The sequence below is a fragment of the Manis pentadactyla genome, chromosome 2 (genome assembly GCF_030020395.1).
Source record: "Manis pentadactyla isolate mManPen7 chromosome 2, mManPen7.hap1, whole genome shotgun sequence".
Taxonomy (NCBI): Eukaryota; Metazoa; Chordata; class Mammalia; order Pholidota; family Manidae; genus Manis; species Manis pentadactyla.
The window spans coordinates 82,817,694-82,838,544 of NC_080020.1; the positions used below are offsets into that span (position 1 = coordinate 82,817,694).

Genomic DNA, 20,851 nt, shown 5'->3' on the forward strand with positions numbered 1-20,851 from the left:
CCCAGCTGTCCTCCCCGTCCCCTGTCTCTGCTTTTTTTTGGCAGGCAAATGAATCTAAGTAACTCCTGGGTTCCTAAATTGCTTATCTGGGGATATTTTGACTCTATTCACCAGAACATGGCACATGGGAAGAGAAGTAGGCAAGTGTAGAGGAAAGAAGATAAATGAAGTTTGGGCCAGGATGGATTTGAAATTATAATAGGCCAAATATAGGACCCTCAACTCCCACATTAATACCACTGTGTAATTCTTCCCACAGGAAGGATGAGGTAGGGACACTATGGGAAGCCCTGACAGAGAGGGTCTCAGGGTGATAAGATGCCAAATAAGGGAGAGTAGTCAAAAGCCCTGTTCATATTAATTGACAGGAAATTAGCTCAAATGGAGGGTGCGATCTCCATGTTGGAAATATAGTAGACAAAGTTAAAGTAAGTACATGGGGTACTACTGGACAGACTTCCAACTGAACTAAAAAAATTTTTTTTTCTCAGCTTCCACTTCTAAGGCCATTTACTGTCACAGTAGTTTCCTAAAGATGAAAAGTACTATGTACATGACCTATGATGTGGTGCAAATGAACACCAGCCTAGGAGTCAGACACCTTCATCCCTGACACTAGGTCATAGAAGGTGCTTAATAAAAATCTACTAAATGAATGATGGATTAACTGCCAAAAATGACCTCCTTGGGTTGGTAATTTTCTCTCTCAGTCCAAAACCTCATAAACGTGAATTTCTAAATCTGAAACATGAGTTTTAAACTCAGGATCTCAAAGAAATTTTTCAGAGCTAACATTTCATGATCTTCCACTGGATTGACTAGGCGTAAGTGAACAGGCATAAATATTTGTTATTGATTTGATCCCTTGGAGGCCAATTCACTGTACTTTATTCTATATTTTCAATATTACTCTTTACCCCTACTAAATATTGTACAGTCATGTAACATTTGTTTCATAAAGGACAGAGAGAAATATTAGTGTAAAAATCCATTTGGTCACTGGAGGAAAGGATCAGCAAGCAATCCTATATAAAGGAAAGTCTCCTTAAATACTCCACTTTTTTGAGCCTATGATGCCACTTATGCATAGCCACCAAATTCATCACAGCTTTCCAAAAAACAAGAGAAAACAAATATCTAAAACATTTCCTTTGCTAATTTGAAAGCAATAAGTCTTAAAATTAAGAAAAATACAATACCACAGAAACCATCATATTCAAGATGATATTTTGTGCTAAATGATAGAAAATCTTACCACTTTTTGATTTTCGCTCTTTTGCTTTCGCAAGGGCATCATAGTACCTGTCAGCACACTCAGGGATTATGTCATTTGTATTATTAATGGAAGACTTCAAAACAGACAAAATATCACTTGAGTTTTGTTTCTCCAAACACTGATTAACATCAATGACCAATGTAACCCCTGGGTAATAAAAAAAAGTTTCTGTTAATGGTTATCTTCTGTTTACCCTAGAGGCATGCAAAAATATATTTCAACATTTTAGGAATACATTAGTATTAAACCTTTTTACTCTTTGAGAGTATGTACCACATTTGTCCAAGCCAGTTACCAACTCACCTACCAGCTTAGGTTGTAAGAAGAGTAAGAATCCAGAATCATGACTTATTAAAAATCATAGTATTTCTTGGTTACTCTGGTGTGTGATCAAGGCAGTAAGGATTTGCTCACTGCAATAATCTATGAAATGGGGTGAATGTCCGCCAACAGTAGATATGTAGTCCTTACATAGGTCATCAATCAACATTTGAGAACTAGCTTTATGAAGACATTTATTTCAGAACAAGTAAAACGCTATTCAAGCTATGGAAATCCTGATGTTATTCTCTCAAATAGTGCTAGCATACCTCACAAGATTGCCATTAGCAACCTAAACAAATGTTCTAGCAAGGCAAAAGGCGCAGCTGGTGGATATGTGCAATGAAGTTCAGAAACTTAATTCCGGAACCAATTTCGACCTACAAAGCAGTTTATCCCATTTCAAACTTCTCCCCATAGATAAACCACATTAAATTCTTGGTTGCCTAAAGAAAGGTACCATTTAAAATTTTGTATTGTCCACTTTAGTTACAGGTAACAACATTCTAGCCCAAAAAATGGGAGTACTGGTTTCACAACCTGTAAATGCACTGAGTTAGAAATGAGAACCCAAGACGGAAGAAAGGTTAAAATACTTTCTGTATGAAAAAGATTTTGATGAAAAGAGAGGGGAGAGGTGGATTTTTTTTCTTTTTTCCATTTTTCAAACACACATGTCAAACTCTACCACACAAATGCAAATGTGAGGTGGTATATTGTTGTCACCAGATTATGTTCCCTTGTACATGGAACTATCAAGGCTGAAGAGGCAAGAAAAACAGAGTTTGACTTTCAACAGCCTAGAGTTGTGGTCATGAAAATCTGGAGAAGCACATAGAGAATAAAGAACTTCTGTAGAAAACTCCAATTGTTACTCAGCAGAAGGTGTAGCAGTGTGATCTTGTGCTTATAGAAGTTAGTACGTATGGGTGAATGGGTCCCCTTTCCTCGTCTCCAGGAAAGCTCTGTGGGATGAGAAAAATGCAGTACTGGTGCTTGAGAGGTGTGTGGGAAATAAAATGTAAATGTCAAAGAATTCACACATGAATTATATCTGATGGCTTCATCTAACCCAGTATTTTCCTTAAAAGATGGGTATTAAAAAGGCATGCATTTCTTGCACATAGTAACGTGCTTTACCATTCAGTATTGATGTGCACGGAGTAGGTCCACAGGTAATTTTCCAGATAACTGAACCTTACTTTTCTTTTCATCTTACCAGAACCATTTTCCAGGAAAACCTAAGTCCTGGAGAAAACACTAACAGAACAGTCTATCTTGGCTCATCATTTTACCCTACAGTCCCTGGTACACAGTTCGTGCTTAATGGTTGCTGAGAACTGCCAGAAGAGTCCTTCATTTCATTAAAATTATGCTGTACCATAATAACAGTGAGCAGTGCTTCCCAGGGCATTGAGGTGTTTGGGCTGCTTTGTTCCTGCACTAAATGGCCTCAGCCACCTAAGCCTTTTAGTCCCTCCACCCTGGTTGTCACTGTCAGCTATCACTCTTTGCTGCTGTCTTTGTTTCTCTATAGGGCATCCCAATACTTAGCTGCCTGCTAATTTGTGGCTTCTGATGTAGCCAACTCTGAGTTGAGAAGAGAAACAACAAACATATTAGCATTATGCCTAAGACAAGAATAAATAGGCTCAAACTATCTGTCTAAGAGGTCCCCAAAGAGTAGAATAAATCAGTTAGTTCCACTGCACAGGCTTTGCAGTATCTATTTTGATTGCTTTTTCACTTATTCTGTGGCTTATGGTGAAGTTCTAGGGAGTTGAGGATATCATATAAGTGATCTTCATAAAGTCAGGAAGGTTTCTCCTAAGGAACAAATTAAAAAACCTTTCATAAATCTCCTAAGAGATTCAAAAAAGGTTTGCTTTACATTTTAAGCCATATACCAGCAGGCTTTCACTAAGGCATGTGTTCTCAAAAGAGGTGGTAATAACCCCAAGTAGGACAAAAATTGATAATAAGGGGAAGGGAGTAAAAAAAATCATTTATATACAAAGCACAGATCTATATATGGTACCTAAACAGATCAATATGTAGGTGGTACTTAAACATTTCATGGTGAGGGGAAACTAGGGAAAAATATTTAGCAAGCTTCTTTAGGGTACAATAACAGAGCAAGGCTGAGAGACAGTGTTCCAAGGAATGAAAAGTAGAAACTAATCCATTCTGAGAGAGCGAGATGCTCCGGTGGGAATGAACTCTGGGCCGACAAGAAGGAGACTTGAGTTACTGTGCCCTTTCAAATCTTGCCTGTGGTAAAATATATAGGCCACCACAGTTTCTTTTATCAAATTACCAGGGAGTGGGTTTGATGCTTACAACATGTGACTAGAATCTGTTTCAAGACTTCATAAAAAGGATGAAGAATGCTTTTAAAAGAAAGATTAAATTCCTTGTTGAAAAACTGGAAAATTCTCATCTTAATGTCAGGATATAGATGGTTTTATCTTCAGAACATCTTTCTGTTGTTATGTATCGCAGAAGAAACAATCAACTTTTCCAAGGGATAAGACAAGAGGCTGGAGATAAGATTTTAAATGTACAAGTGTGGGGTACAAAATCATGTGTATTTGAGAAAATCTCTTACTTTCATAGTCAATAGAACTATGTAAAGTCTCAATATAAAAATAAATTGACTTAACATTTGCAGACCAAATGTGAGAACTCGGAGTAAAAGGAGTAGAATAACTTCTACATTGGTTTGATCTCTAAGAGAAAAACTGTAACCCTTTCAGGCTATGTACAATTTAACTTCTTAAAGTGTTTCTTCAAATTATGGTTGCCTTCAGTTTTATATTTAAACTTAAATCTCTTATATACAAATGTTGGTTTTATTTTTTTTTCTTAAGGACTAGATTGCTGGAATGGAAAGACTTTAAAGATCCTAAGGGTATAAAAGTTCAGGTTGGGGAAATAGACATATTTTTCTAGGCTAAGGAAATAAAAACCAGATGTTCCTCACAGATGCTTCTAAAGTTGGAAAGCACATCTTCGGAGCAAGACTAAGGCATCTCAACAGTCTTCACTGATACACAGGATATATTCTGACTGAGCTGTGACTGGGCAGGTTAATGAGCTACACTTTTAGGAATCTCATTTTAAAATTTTTGTAGGCTATTCATATATGAAGAAATGTTAGTTTGTGAACTTTGAAGCTACTTTACACTGCCATGTGAATTTTGCTTTATGAACACAGAAGCTTATAATAAAATTTAAAAAACACTATTTGAGCTAATGGAGGGATTCTATCAGTTGTTGAGTATGTCCCTTCCAAATGTGCATCCTGGACCTGGAGGCATAATCTCAGGGTAGGTTTGAGGACTCAATGGACCTGGACCCGAGCTAAACCCTGCTGATCATGTGACCCCCACGAGCCTGTACTCTGACTGGTGGGCCACTGCCATGTTTTGGTCACTTGGAATCAGTGTCAGTTCAGAGCCAGTGTCCAGTAATCCCTGCCAAGTCTGATTTTGTCCCTTCCCCTCAGCACAGACACCATGGTAAAAGGGTAAAAGGTCTGGGGACTCCTGAGAGAAAGATGAACAGTATAAAACTTTGTAGTGTGGCAGAGTCCTTTCTCCAGGGGACCTCGCCTCCCCTTTATTCAAGGGGTTCTGGGTCTGTGAATGACTCAAGTCTGAATTGCTGAGGGGCCACGACTTCCTGTTTTTATGATTCAAGTAATACTTCTATTCACTTGAACTAGAACTCTTCTTCCACTTGCACAAATAGAGTAAGAATTTAGTAGACTATTTCACTTCCAGTAACACTTATGATTAGTCAGTTCCATAGGTATTGTGAGTCAGATTATTCTGAATACTGCTTTGATTCCTCACATCTATTCTCTTTCTCTTCCCATATACCTGTATGTGTACAGTCTATATGCTTTCCAGAGAAACAGAATCATACACACACCTGAGCGTGCACACATACATGGCAATACATTTAGTTCTGTTTCTCTGGAAAACCATGAAAAATACATTGGAAAGCATGGAAGGGAGGTTAGGCATTTATTAAGCAGAAATGGGCTAGTTTTCTAAAGATCAAGATGGGAAAGGGCTTGATTAAACTATAAATTTGCAAATTTAGAAATCGTGTTTTGCTTTCTGGATTTTGTTCAGCGATGTTCTCAGATTTTGTTGGGGATAGCATGTAATCACTGAAAATAGTGCAACCAATAAATCTTATTTTTGTAAAAATATGCATTCAAGAACTGAAATTGGTAAGAGAGTCTAGATCTTTTCAGAAATTAAAAATCATGTAACTTTTAAAAATAAGGAACTAAAATAAAAATTCAGGGGGCTTAAACAGATCCAAGCAAGGCCAGCTGGGCCAGGGAAGGAGGCGAGCGCTTACACTGTCTTGCTTTGTCCTTGTCCAGGTTAGCCTCATTGACGGCATGCTGTATCTCATCCAGCCAGAGGACTTTAGAAACACTCTCACAGTCCTGGAATATCGTTGTAGAATAAAAGAAAGAACAGTGAGTGATGACGCAACCAAATAACTCTTTTTTTCAGGAGTCTTTTATTATTGTTTTCACAAACTCTTCTTTATCAACTACCAAGCACTGCCATTTACTGTGCAAGCTACTAATGGAATAGACCCCAGCTCTGACCACTTCTACCCCTTTAGACAAGCCCACCACCATCTCACAGCTGAACAGCTGCACTGGTCTCCTATTTGCATTTGTTGCTTCAAAGTTTGCCCTCTCCCACAGCAGTCGTCTACATTGAACCAGATGGTCTCTTTAAAATGGACATCTCATTACACTACTGCTTAAACTTCTATAAAGGCTCTGCCTTGCAGTTAGGAGGAAACAGAATTGCCTTCCCGAGGACTGTGGGCTTTTAATGATCTGACCCTGTGGACACCTCTGGCTTGACCTTACTCTCCTCGGCTACCTGGTTCCAGACTTGCACACAAGCCTCCTTCATCACAACATTCTACCCCAGCTGCCCAGCTGTTGTTTCTTACTGTTCAGGCCTTAACTCAAATACCACCTCCTCTAAAAAAGCCGTCTCTGGCTGCTCTTCCCTAATCACTTAGTAACTGTGGTTCCCAAGGTGGCCCCAAGTGCCATGGGATACTTTAAATTTGAGGGAAACACAATGATATACTCACCATTTACCAGACACAGAGACAAAAATAAAACCAAACAAAAAATGGTGATTGCCCTCAAGGCACTACTAGTTTAGTAGAAGAGACAGATGTATCAAAAAGTAATTATAATACAATGTAATCAGGGTAATATTAGCTGTAGATATAGGATCCTGAAATAGCTAAGAAGGGATTAATTTAAGAAGACTAAATCGTAAGGATAGCTTCAGAAAGTAAGTGATAGCAGCAATGAAAAAGTATTGAATTATCTTTATAATTTTTTACTTTTGAGTTGATTATGATGATCTTGCTACAAATGTGGTGCTGGCATATAATGTGATTAAATGGGATGTCCAGACAGCAACTGCATTTTATATAAACTAGTCCAAGACTACGAGTAAATTTTGCCCTCAGTAATAATTTTCAGGGAAGATGACAGTCCATTAAAAAAAAAAAAGGGAACATTTGCCTGTGTGTAGGAATTAAGTGTCATGTACTAAATTCAAAAGCAAGACTGTAATGAACAGAAGGTGGCTCACTGGGTCATGGAGAACCAGCAGCACCATTTAGGAGAAATTAACAGTCACTAGCTCCTCTGGTGGGCTTCAATAGCATTTCCCTCAGAGACTAATATGAGATGACCTATCCGAAGGGGCTCTGAAAATGAGACAATATATCTATTTCATCCTGCAACAACTGGGCTATCAGAGACCACTGTGAAAGGCTTGGCTCCTGCTTCTGCAATCATCTCTAGTTATGTCTGTCACATGGGAACCATCAGCTGTTGGTGACTTTTTCTGTTTCTTGGGAGAATGGCCAGGGGAAGGTTCAAACAGGAAGCAAGATGGGAAGTAAAAGACTAGAGGAGTAAACAGACAGGAGAACAGAACTATATTTTCTCTGTTTACAAGACTAAAAAGAACCCAAACACTCCCCAGGGTACAGCCTTCAAACTAAGCTCCATGTAAGTTCATTTATGTCTGAGTTTTTTTTGAAGGGTAGTTACCCAATTCCTTCATAACTTACCACTGTCGAAGATGCCCCATACAAGCTTTTACCCAGATGAGGAGGAAGTTAAAATCTCACTTGAGAGCTGAAAGTATTTGTTTTTTAAGCCAAACCAAAGAGAGATTTTGCAAATCAAATGGATTTAAGTCAACAGTTGAAACCATGACTCATTGAACTAAAGGTTGCTAGAGTGTAATTCAAAACCAACAGTAAAGTGCAAATCCTACCAGTGTAAGGTCTCCTTTTCAAATGTTCACTAGGAGACTGGAGACATAGTTACAGGGTGACCGTGGCCCCACTAAGCAGCTAGGTTCAACCTGAGTTACAAATAGATGACGTGAACAGAAACTATGCTATCCACAAATCAAGTCATACATTCCTGAATTTAGATGATTCCTAGAAAATTTTAATTCAACAAAAAAGTTCCCTCTTCAGTATTTTGGCGGTTATTCTTTCTGCCACAAAACAGCTTTCTGTCTTGGTTTGTGTTACTGTATATCATGCAGCTAAAGTGTTTAACACTGACTTTTGATTGTAAAATTCTTGGTGGATGAACTTTAATCATGATATGAAAGGTTTACCCAGATCAATTAATTCCTAGCTTATCCCTCAGCCTTTAAGTCTTGTGAAATTTGCATTTTCCGATTCTTGCTGTGTTTTATAGGCAACAGGCTGTTGGGTTGGTTGGCTTAGCGTGTAACCTAAAGTTTTGTAAATTATAGGAAAATCTGCTATAATGCAGTTTTTCCCTACATATTAAGTCATATCCTCCAGAATATAAACACTCATAAAAGCTCCTATGTTTCACAACAATGTGAATGTACTTAATACTACTGAGTTGTATACTTAATAATGGTTAAAATGGTGAATTCTTGTTACGTATATCTTACCACAATTAAAAAAAATGCTTATTGTAGATCTGCTCACCAACACCCATGGAATAAAGGGAATCCTCTGCATTTCAACACTGTATTATGATTTTAGTTTAATAATAAAGTATTGTTTCAGTCCCCTGTTATCTGACCCTATAGTTATTGAATGGCTTATAATATGAGCTGTGGCAAAATAAAACACTATAAAACCAAGTTCTGGGGACTGCAAATTGGTGCAACTGCTGTGGAAAGCAGTATGGAGGTTCCTCAAAAAACTAAAAATAGAAATACCATTTGACCCAGTAATTCCACTCCTAGGAATTTACCCAAACAAACAAAATCCTGGATTCAAAAAGATATATGCACCCCTATGTTTATCACCACATGTTTTGCAATAGCCAAGATATGGAAGTAACCTAAGTATACATCAGTAGATGAATGGATAAAGAAGATGTAGAACATACACACAATGGAATATTACTCAGCCAATGAAAGAAAAGAACTGCCATTTGTAACAACAAGGATGGACCTAGGGGGTATTATACTCAGTGAAATAAGCCAGGTGGAGCAAGACAAATACCATATGACTTCACTTATTTGAGGAATATAAAAACAAAGGAAAAACAGAAGGAACTAAACAGCATTGGACTCACAGACACTGAGAAGTGACTAGTGGTCACCAAGGGGGAGGAGGACTGTTGAACCACTGTGATGTACATTTGATAAAATTAAATTTAAAAAAAAACAAACAAGTTCTGGCCAAGCACTGAGGACAAATTCAGACCAATGTGACACTGATGACGAATTTTCAAAGTAATCACTTACACAATTTTAACTTCTTAAAAATGTTTATTCTCCATGATTCATTCAATTTATAATTATGTAATGAGTTTAAGAATTATCATTTGAAATAGCAGGGAGGAAAAAGGAAAGAATAATTTCTGACAGCTCAATTATTAAGTAGAAATTATACTCTGGAGCTACATTTGTAAAAGTGAGTAAAAACGAGATGTGGGACAGAGTCGAAACTAACTGCTGATCAGCACCTGTTCTCAGCTTGCTTTTTGTAAAGGACCATTTACTATCTGCAGTTCTTTCAATGTATGTATGTCTCCTGGGTGGGAATTACAGCTTCTATTGAGAATGGACTAGTAGGAGTGTTAAGAGTTAAATGATTTTCTCTGGGGATAATGTAGCACGCTGGAGACTCAGCCTGAGTCATGCACGCTGAAACATGAGTGCTGGCACGCCCTTTCCCTCCCTGCAGCGGACCGGGAGAGCGCAGAGCACAGGAGAGCGCAGAGCACAGGAGCGCGCACTTCCACAGAGAGAACAAGTGTTCGTTTTGCTGTTGACACACCGAACTGAAGCACAGCTGTGCTCCCTAATCTGATACATTTGATAACCTTTGGGAAAAGGGACTCAGGTCATCCAGATGAAAGCCCTTATCTCTGCAGCTGTTGGAGCAGTGCTTCTCTTGCCCACTTTTTGTCAAAGCGGTAAGCCCTTTGCTTGCGGGGTAGGATGGGGGTGCTGGTTTGTGTTAGGACAGTCAACTGAATCTAATTTTCTTTGCATTTTACACCAACTGCTACCCAAAAGGCAGAGTTTGATCTTACTTATTAGAGGTTGTATCATGGAAATGGAGAGCTGTGGTTTGTTCATTCAGTCCAAACCTGTCAAAGACTTGAGTGTTGTCTGCTTACATTTGAAAATGTGTGGCACAGGCAAAATTTTCAATCTCTATAATTAGTCAAGAATCAACTTTCTTCGTGAGAAGTTTTTGATTTTCTAAGAGTTTCCTCTGATTCAGCGAAGATACCACTTTTCCAAGGCATTAAAAAATCCTGTGTTTATACCTTCTGCTGAAGGTCCCCCACAAATGGGGGAAAAAGAATATTTCAGAAAGATTGAGTGGTCTGCTTTCTATTACTGGCAATACTAATAAATTAGTGTTTCTTAATAGCTTTTTTGACTTTCAGTGGTATCAGGGAGTTCTCCCCACCATATGATTTTTTAATTTTAGAAATGAGATCTCCCCAATACTATTCTCCAATTCTTAATGTGTTTATTTCACTCAACAAAATATAAGCCTGTAAACCTCTGCTTGCTCCAAAATTAACCAAAATGGGATAGATGTACAGCCGCAACTCTTTTACCACTGGGGCACACTCCCATCAACAACAGGAGTGTTAGCAGCAGGAGCGCTGGAGTGAGGGACACACAGGGGAAGAAAACAAAATTAAACACAAATCTCTAAAGGAATGTTGCCAAAATTGACAGCTGAAATCGCGAGGTGGCTTAGGAGAGTGTTAAGGGAGCCCTGCAGAGAACAGCACACATGGGACATATGAATAGGACAAGCAAGTGCTTTCTGGAAGTGGATGACCAAAATCAAAGGACAGTAAAATCTGCTTGTGGAGGTGGCTCCTTCAAGATGCTGGTGGGGCTGGGTGGAAGTGGAAGTGGGGTGGAGTTCAAGGGTGGCAAAGCAGAAGGTAGTAAATTTGTGGTGGATAAGGGTGAAGCAGAAATGGAAGAAAGACCCATTGTCTAGTGGCTGAAGTCTGTTCCCGTTGGCCGGTCCCCACCAAGGCCTTTTCCCAGGTTGAAAAACATTTCAGAAATATTATGCCATATGGAAACCTGTTTAAAGAGTTCAAATAGAATTTTTAAAAAACAAAATTTAACAATGAGTACTATTCTTAAGGAAAACCAGGCTCTAAGAAATAAAGGACTTATTCAAGCTGAACCAGATCCGAATTCTCATAGAAAATGGAATCAGGACTCTTTTCCACAAACAGAGTCACTGTTTAGCATGTTTTTAGGCATATCTTGCTCAATCACAGGAATTTCCTGAAAACTGACAACACTTGGTTTCCACAGTTCGCTTGTCCGATCCTGAAGGGAAGTAACTTTGTACAGCATGTTCTCCATCCACCATTTGCGCTCTCTGTGCCTTCTTGGAAAGGCAATTCTCTTTGAGTGTCAGATGCAAGAATTTTACAAGAGACAAAAGTGAGCAGAAATATTTGTGTGGCTGAGCTCAAGTGTCACACTATCAAAGTTCCCATTTAAACACACTCCCAGAAGAGAGCCACTTCCCAGGATTTTTTTTTCCTTTTTCTTTAACGTATTTTCCCTTAAATGATACCTGAGCACCTCCCCGTCCCTACTTGTTCAGGCAACACTCTCCCTCTTATTTTACACACTGAATTCAGTGCTACAATCTCTGGTCAATGAGGGAGGTTTCAATTTTGCCCAAGGGCAAACTGCAAGAGAGTAAAGCAGGAAGAGAAACTGGCTTTGAATGAGAACCAGGTTACTAAACACTAACCTCAAATATTCAACACGCAGGAATTCAGAGGTCAAGGGAAAAGATGTAACTAGCAGAGCAATGGCATTTTAAATTGCTAACTATGAAGTTTATATTCAGCATAAAAGTCTATCTTAAGGTAGCATTAGAAATTTGAGAGAATCTACTTTCTGTAAATGTCAAAAGATTCATTTATGTGAAAATTATATAACAAGAAGCAGGTTTGCATATTAAGGCTCACTTTGCTTTTGAAATTCTTCAAGAACTAGGGTTATTAATATCAACTCATCAGTCAATGACTAATATTTATAGTATGCAGTTGTGTATGTGTGTGTGTGTTTTCATTTCCAGCTTCTTAGAGATCCTCATATTGATTTCATTGTCTCATTTTTCTTTCTTTGTTTTCTGTTGCCTTAAAAGCTGGCATTTCCCCTACAGTCTGCCTTTGGAGTCTTCTCATCTCTCCCTAGGCCATCCCAACCACTAAACTACAGCCCTATACAGACTAAAAAAAAAACACCCCATCTCTCTTATCTGGCTCCTGGAATTTTTGACTTAACACCTAAGCTTTCTAACCTGTCATGGGACATCTTATACACACTAATATCCCCTCAGCAACTCAGATGTAGTAATAATAAAAAACTGAGATCTTAGCTTCTCTCCATGCTGCTCCCTTGTCCCACCCTCTTCCTCCAAGTCATCTGGAGTAGAAAGTTCCAAGTCACGTTTGCCTCCTGCCTCCTCACTGCCACCACAGCCACCTGGACAAGTCCCTCTGAGCTGCTGTCAGGGTCCTGTGCATCCATCTTCATCTTTCGACTGCCACTGCTCTGGTCCTGTGACTCTGTCTTGGGTCTGAGCAACCAGAGTAGCTTCACACTCAGTGCCCTGGCCTCTGGTTTCTTCCCCTTTCAGTCTGTTCTCTGCATTGTGGCCCGAGTCATCCTAAACACAAGCCAAATCATGGTTATATCAGTTTCCTACTGCTGCTGTGACCAACTACTACAGACTTAGTGGCTTAAAACAGCACAGAATTTTTCTAGTTCTGGAGATCACAAGTCCTAAACTCAAGGTGCCAGCAGGGCTGTGTTCATTCTGGAGGCTCAAGGGGAGAACACACTTTGTTTTTTCAGCTTCTTAAAGTGCTTGCCTTCCTTGGCTCATGGCTCCTTCCATCTTTAAAGCCAGCAGCAGAGCATCTTCCAATTTCTCCAGCTTTACCTTCTTGCCTCCCTCTTACTAGGAGTCTTATGATTCCATTTGGCCTTCCTGGCCAGTCTGGGATACTCATCCTATCTAAACATCCTAATCACCTCTGCAAAGTCCCTTTTGCCATATAAAGTAACATATTCACAGGTTCCAGACATTTATTTGCAGGTGGAATTTTTGGGTGCCATCACGCTCTTTACCACAGCAGCCATTCTTTTATTCACAATCTTGTACGTGTACAACCCCAGCATCTATGAATGGGCACATGATTATTTCTTTGTACAGTTTAGAGAGGTTTGGCTGTAACCTACTTTTTCGACTTCATCTCTCAGATGCGCCTTATTAGCATGAGACTACATTCTGTGCATCTTGTCCACTAGTCTGGGGGTTGAAGACAGGGATGCAGTTTATTGAAAACTGTGTACTACTAAGCATGTTTGTTGAATTAACTTATCTGACAGTCCCAGATCCCATGCCAGCCCACACTATGCCCTTCCCATGTATGACCTACCAGAATCTTACTCATCTATTAACTTACATTTCTTTAGGAACCCTGTTCATCTTTGCTCATGTTCATCTTTTCCTTGGCATTTGGCTCAAATATCTGAATCTGTTAACTATCATTTGAACACCTACACAGTTTATAATCAGGGTGATGTTGGCTTATAAGATAAGGCCTGATGTGTTGTTTTTGTTCCTTCCAACAGTAATATAAATGCTTCACATGCAGGGAGTTGTCACCTGGTTTTTCCTTTTGCATGGGCTGGCATGGTGCTGGGGCCTATGGTATATACTAAATGCATTCCTGTTGATAACCTGATCTATAATGATTTTTTTAAAATAAAAATGATCCTAAATTCTACAACTACAGAAATTATAGAGCATTAGACATTTAGTTTTACTGTCTCCTGAACCATAGGCATGGCTCAGTGACAAATCATATGTGCATGCTCTTTTTCAATCACAGGTATGGAAAATGGTGCAGACAACTTGGGGGAGTCAACCTTACCTATCAAGACCTTCCGTGGTGCTCCCCCAAATTCTTTTGAGGAGTTCCCCCTTTCTGCCATAGAAGGCTGGACAGGTGCCCCCACAACTGTAAAAATTAAGTGCCCTGAAGAACGGGTTTCAGATCTCCATGTGAATAATGCTACCGTGGGGTACCTGAGCAGCTCCATAAGTACCAAACTCATCCCCACCGTCTACATCCTGGTGTTTGTAGTAGGTGTGCCAGCCAATGCGGCGACCCTGTGGATGCTCTTCTTCAGGACCAGATCTGTCTGCACGACCATCTTCTACACTAACCTGGCCATTGCAGATTTCCTTTTTTGTGTCACATTGCCCTTCAAGATAGCTTACCACCTCAATGGGAACAACTGGGTATTTGGAGAGGGCCTGTGCCGGGCCACCACAGTTGTCTTCTACGGCAACATGTACTGCTCCATTCTGCTCCTTGCCTGCATCAGCATCAGCCGCTACCTAGCCATTGTCCATCCCTTCATTTACCGGGGGCTGCCCCAGCGCACCTATGCCTTGCTGACATGTGGACTGGTGTGGGCAACTGTTTTCTTATATATGCTGCCCTTCTTCATCCTGAAACAGGAGTATTACCTCGTCCATCAGGACATCACCACCTGCCATGATGTCCACAACATATGTGAGTCCTCCTCGCCCTTCCAGCTCTACTACTTCATCTCCTTGGCGTTCTTTGGATTCTTAGTTCCATTTGTGGTCATTGTCTACTGCTATTCAGCCATCATCCGTACGCTGAATGCATATGACCACCGATGGCTGTGGTACATGAAGGCGAGTCTCCTCATTCTTGTGATTTTCACTATTTGCTTTGCTCCAAGCAATATCATACTTATCATTCACCATGCTAACTACTACCACCACACCACTGATGGCTTATACTTCATCTACCTCACAGCCTTGTGCCTCGGCAGCCTGAATAGTTGCTTAGATCCATTTTTATATTTTCTCATGTCAAAAATCACAGATCAATCCACTGCTTACCTGACAATGGTGAAATCACCTTAGAGAACAAGGAAAGCTATCTGTGAAAATATCCATTCTTGGGATAACATATGTATCGTTCAAGGAGCTCTATTCTCTAGCTCTCAAGAAACAGTGCTTCAAAATGAAACACTACAAAAAACACTATCTTTTAAAAAAGAAAAAAGCAAACAACTCTATGTCAGTGTTTTACGAATGTCGATGTGGGAGAAAAGGTAACACCATTCTTTTTATGACAACTGACACATTTGGGTGCCAGGTGCTTGGAGGCCCTTACACCTCCATGTCCCCCACCGCTCCGAGGCTTCCACTCCAGGCGACCCGGGGAGGAGGGCAGGCCAGGGAGCAAGGGTGCAGCCTGAGAAGCTAAGGTCTCAGTGTTTAGTATCTGGTGTCATTTTTTTATTCTTCTGCTCCCTCAGCTCTTCGCTGGTGGCTGTCTCATCAGCTGACTGTCTGTCTGTAACATCTCTCCCTGGGGTCCATTATCCCAGCCCCACCTCTGCATTCTAACCACTCTCTCTGCTGTCAGCCTATCTCCGTTTCACTGCCCACTGCCAGACTAATCTTCCTCAAATATTAGTTTGAATACACCACTCAAAACTCCCAGCTCAAAACCTCCCTGAACTCTCCACTATTTTGGGATATCTTAGAAATCTCCCACTTGGCAGTCAGAGCTAACTTTCTTACTTGACTTCCCAATAAGCCTCGCCTGCAGTGTAGGCACCAGCCAAGCCTCTTGCTTTGCTGTGATCTTGATTTTTCGTCTCTCCGCCCGTCTCTTATCGGAAAGCTATTTTTAACATGTTTGCCTTCTTTCCATCTCTTGAAGTCCTCAAAGGACCATTCTTCCCTAATTCTCAAGCTACAAGTCCTTTTTTCTCATCGGAACTTTTGAAGCACTTTCCTGTATTTTTGTTACAGTGCCTATATATAGTTCATTTATATACAAATATTAATTCCACACTTACTAAGCACCATGTCTAGCAGAGACGGGGGCTCACCCTCTTGCTTCTTTAGCTTCTTATAACACCTGCAGGCCCAACTCTTCCCGGGGGTCTGTGGGGCCCAGTTCCATGCCTTGCGCAGCACATGGCTGAATGAAAGAACTACGGCCCCAAAGCAGCTCCACGGTGTGAAGCCCATTAAATTCCTACCAGGAAGGCAAGGTGTTCTGTGTGACATGGGGTCACATCAGGTTTCGTAGGGCATGCAAAAAAAAAAATAATAAGGAAACTAAACTAAGAATATATGCATGAGGTCATTTACAAGTTTAAAACACACCCATTATTTTTGGTCCTTTTACATAGTTTTTAAAAGGGAAGTTATATTTTGTTGTAAATGCCCAGTATATTCCTGTAGGTAGATGACTACATTTCCCTTAGTTTAGGGATTAGACAGGTGAGATGTTAGCGATTAAGGGCAGGAAGGATTGCTGAGAAGGATTTTTAAGTCTGTAGAAATGTGAATTAATCATATACTTTGTAGTGACCATCGAAACAATAAAAAAAATTGTTAAATGCATATTTTTGACTCCGCAGTGTTTCCTGTTTCATTTGACCGAGGCAAAACAAAAACAAAACCATGTACACAAATTTACTTCACAGTACATATGTGGTTATGTGAAGAAAGAAAATCAGACACTAAAGCAAGCAAGAAAAACAAATCTGAAGTTTCAAGATCACAAAAAATTTCAGTGGAAGGAACTGGTTCTGCAAATAAAGTCATCAACTGTAATAAGTTTTACCTACGGAAAAGGGCAATGACATTCACTTGTTAAAAGCACAGTTAATTTTTATGCAGTCAATATACATATAGAAAAGCTTACAATTTAAAATAGCTCACAATTCACTGCCTCCACCAAACAGACACAGAAAGTGTGTTCTCTGCTAAGTGTATGCCAATATGCACACGACCCGCTTTTCCCCAAGTGACAAAAGGAATTTGGTACCCACATAAGATTATACTTGAAATACTATTAACAAGGACCAAGAAGCCTCACGAACTTACATCACAGTCCCCAATCTTTGATTAAACTGAGCATTTATTCCATGACGATGCTATCCACTGTGACCTTTAATGGCTATATTCTTTGGCATAAGCTTTACTTTATAAGTGACAATATCAGTAATAGAATTTTTTCCTGTTATTTTCTCAGGCCAGATCTTAGGAAGACAAAGCAGAAATACACCACCAAAGCACAATACCTAGCAGAATTTACAAAACAAACACAGAAACTCCTCTAAATAAACACCAGAATCAGATTTTTCCTCCAACCCCAGGGAAAGTGAACAAGCTGAGAAAAGAAAGTTTCAAAGCTAATGGGCTGAGAAAGAAAATGTTTAAAAATAGCAATTTAATATATAAAAAAAATAAAGATTCACTACTTGGAATTGTACTGTTTTAAATCTATTAGCTATTGCCAATACATTTCAAGCCCCTAATCTTTTATAGGCCAAAAGTCATTTAATACCTGAGTTAGAAACCATATCCCTAGGCTTGTTTAATGCTCTAACTACACTATTCATGCTACTGCTTTCACACTCAGAAAGGATGACTGATAGAGAGCTGGCGGAGCACGGACACTCAGGGGAGGCTTCCAAATGCCCTGGAGAGGTCCTGCAGAGCTCCATCTTGGTTGGAGCCATTAGACTGAGTGCTCTGGAGGTGACTTTGACTGCCCGCCTATGAAAGGTTTGTGGACTCAGCCTCACCTCAAGGACAAATCCCCTGTGGCTGTGGACAGAGAATAACCCAGGTCTGCATACATCCTTTACCCAGGAAATCCCACATTTGGTTTGTAGATGAAACAGGCCACATGTCTGGTAAGGACCTTGTGACACAGACATTGTACACCCCTTACCTGTGTGGCAGCCAGAGGTTCCCACAGTAATATTAGCTACAGTATTTAAGCATATTTTTGGGGTGTCAAACTCCATGCTAAATGCTATACACTCATATACACATATATTCATATTAAGGTAATTATACATAGCTATTTATCAATGTATTACATGTAAACAAAATATAACATATCAATTTGTCATAGTGTTACATGTATACTATCATTTAATCCTCATGCTAATTCTATACAGTAGGTACTATTATTTCCATTTTACACATGTGAAAACTGAAGCATAGAGAATTTTGGTGACTTGACTAGATCCCTAGCTATTTTATGGCAAAGCCAAGATTGGAATGGTGCCTATCTGTTTCCAAAGCAAATACCTTCCAATTTTTAAAAATTCTTTCAGTGCTGGTAAGTGTGCCATGTGCCACAGTCCCAGCTACAGTAGTGGGAACAGCAGGAGGAGACCCACTGTCCTCCCCCCTGGGATGCTGGGACACAAGGTTCAGGTTGAGTCTCACTCTCCTACTTGCCTGGTAATCAACCTGAACTTCCTGCTCGCTTACATCTGATGAGAGGGCACCTGCCCCAGTTGCTGTGAGGCACAAATGAGGACAGTTTATGTGAGGAACCCTTAAAGCACAAGAAGAAGGCAGCACCGCTATTGGAAGGCTAATGTCATGGAAGACCCCACCCTGAGGGATATTTTTCTTCACCTTTAAAGAGGTAATTTAGTGGTGTGGCGTGACTAGGGTTTATAAGTACATATGTATATATGTATGTAGGTAGGTATTTCTTTAACTTTTCATTAAACATTTTTTTTGCATCGTTAATACATGGTATAAAATTAAAAAGATTAAAAGTTTATCTTTTTCTTCCCTAGCCACTCAGTTCTTTCCCCAGAGGCAGTACTTCTGTATGCTGCCAGAGGCTAGATTATGCCAAAATACTTCTAATGACCTGAGTTGAAGTTAGTTACTTTGAAGGGAACACCTTGATGGAGGCAGTAGGTCCTCTTACAGAAGCTAGAAAAGTTACTGGAAGAATTGGCCCTTTCTGAGTTGCTTACATTTTTTTTTGAAAATTTAGAAACAGTATGTAATGTAAGCACTTTTAAAAAAATGAAATCCAGACAGCACAGAGTGAAAAGCAGTCTCCTATCCACACCAGGCTTCTACCTTACCTTCCAGAAGGTATCTCCTTCTAGAAATATTTTATGCACATATAAGCATACATTTATAAAGGTGTTACCCCATTTTTATGTACCTGGAAGCATGCTTGTTTTTGGTATTCTTTTATTTATTTATTTAATTTTAATTTTGGTATCATTAATATAAAATTACACGGGTGACATTATGGTTACTAGATTGTCCCCATTATCAAGTACCCACCACATACCCCATTATAGTCAATGTCCATCAGCATAGTAAGATGCTATAGAGTCATTACTTGTCTTCTGTGTGTTATACTGTCTTCCCTGTGCGCCGCCCCCCCCATGTTATGTGTGCTAACTATAATGACCCTTATTCCTGGAAGCATGCTTTTTTCACTTAACAATATGCATATTAAAGTTGTCCAATATAGATCCACTCATTCTTTTTCATGGCCACATAGTATTTCACTGCATGGATATGCTGCAATTTATATAACTGGCCTCCACCTGATGGGCATTTAGGTTGTTTGGAGTCCTCTGCTATTACAGACAAGGCTGCAATAAATATCCTTTTTACCTGCCATAATGCACAATAAGATATGTTTCTGAATCAGAAAGACCAGGGCATCATCCCAAAACTGCTTACTTTTTGGACAAGTTGGTTTCATTTCCGTAAGAGGATAATGATGACAATGAATGCTCAGGGCTGTTATGAATTGTTAGGATTATATAAGAGAATATGCATAAGGTACCTAGTACCATGCCTGTCCAAAAGCAGGTTCTCAATAAATATTTGCTCTTACCAAAGGTGTTTTCTGTTTCAGATGAGGCAGTTCCTGGGTTGTCTAAGTCAGGGGAGAGGGCTGTCCCTTTCAGGGTCTGGCTTGCACCTGGGGACATGGTGGCTGAGAGTGACTGGGCCCCAGGTAGCATCAATCCTACTCTCCGAGGACAGGTCACACAAGCCTCTTCCAAGTACCCTCCCCATAGTAGCTAGTATCTGTGGGACTCCTCTTACAAGCTCTGTAGCCAGAAAAAAACCCTCTGCTTTTTAAGGGGACTCTGGCCAGGTCAATCTCCACCTGTGCTGGGAACAAACCATGCTGGTACCTGCCAAGCACTCACTTCCTGCCTGCACCATCCTGCTCCCCACCCACCTAGCCAGCTCTTCCTTACCTTTTAGGCTCAGCTCTTGTTCTATCAATGCCAGCTTCTCTTAGGATTCTCATCCACAGCAATCCCAACCATCTCTGAATCACTCTGTGCACTTCTCATTTTGACACTCTACCACATGCTTATCTTTACTGTTACTTACCTATTCTACTTGAGAATGCCCACTGCCTAAATTTCTAAGAATCCTGAGGATAAGGACAGAACATTCAACTGGTATTATATGTTCCTCGTATTGTATCCCTTTTCCCGCTAGCAGATGCAGTACACTGCCCTATGCACACAGTATGTGCTCAGTAAATACCCAGTGACTTCGATTCTGAACAAGAACTCACCCACAAATGAGTTTTTAGTGAAAGAGTAGAAGCAGTTATCAGCTATGCAGCCAGGTCCCCCCTCATATTTGACACTGGGAAAATAACAGCCTTATACTTCCATTCTGACTTACAGGCAATTGCTGGGACAAGAAGCTCGTGAGCTTTAGTAAAAATGGGTGATGACAAGTCCTCCCTGCCATCCCTCTCCCACTTAGTCTGTAAATTTG

General features: G+C 40.0%; 2 protein-coding genes across 3 annotated transcripts in view; one reads left to right on the forward strand and one right to left on the reverse strand.

The window, feature by feature from the left end:
- Positions 1-20,851, reverse strand: part of IQGAP2 (IQ motif containing GTPase activating protein 2) — a 275,493-nt gene that overhangs the window by 68,162 nt on the left and 186,480 nt on the right. For both annotated transcript variants that reach the window (XM_036886059.2, XM_036886058.2), the window contains 2 exons: positions 5,975-6,065; positions 1,256-1,423 (listed from right to left, as the gene is read on the reverse strand). In XM_036886059.2, coding sequence (XP_036741954.2) covers positions 1,256-1,423; positions 5,975-6,065 — 259 coding nt within the window. The remainder of the gene's footprint in view (positions 1-1,255; positions 1,424-5,974; positions 6,066-20,851) is intronic.
- F2RL2 (coagulation factor II thrombin receptor like 2) lies at positions 9,893-20,821 on the forward strand. The gene is made up of 2 exons (XM_036886060.2): positions 9,893-10,094; positions 14,088-20,821. The coding sequence occupies exons 1-2, from the start codon at positions 10,031-10,033 to the stop codon at positions 15,158-15,160; spliced, it is 1,137 nt and encodes a 378-aa protein (XP_036741955.1). The 5' UTR covers positions 9,893-10,030; the 3' UTR covers positions 15,161-20,821.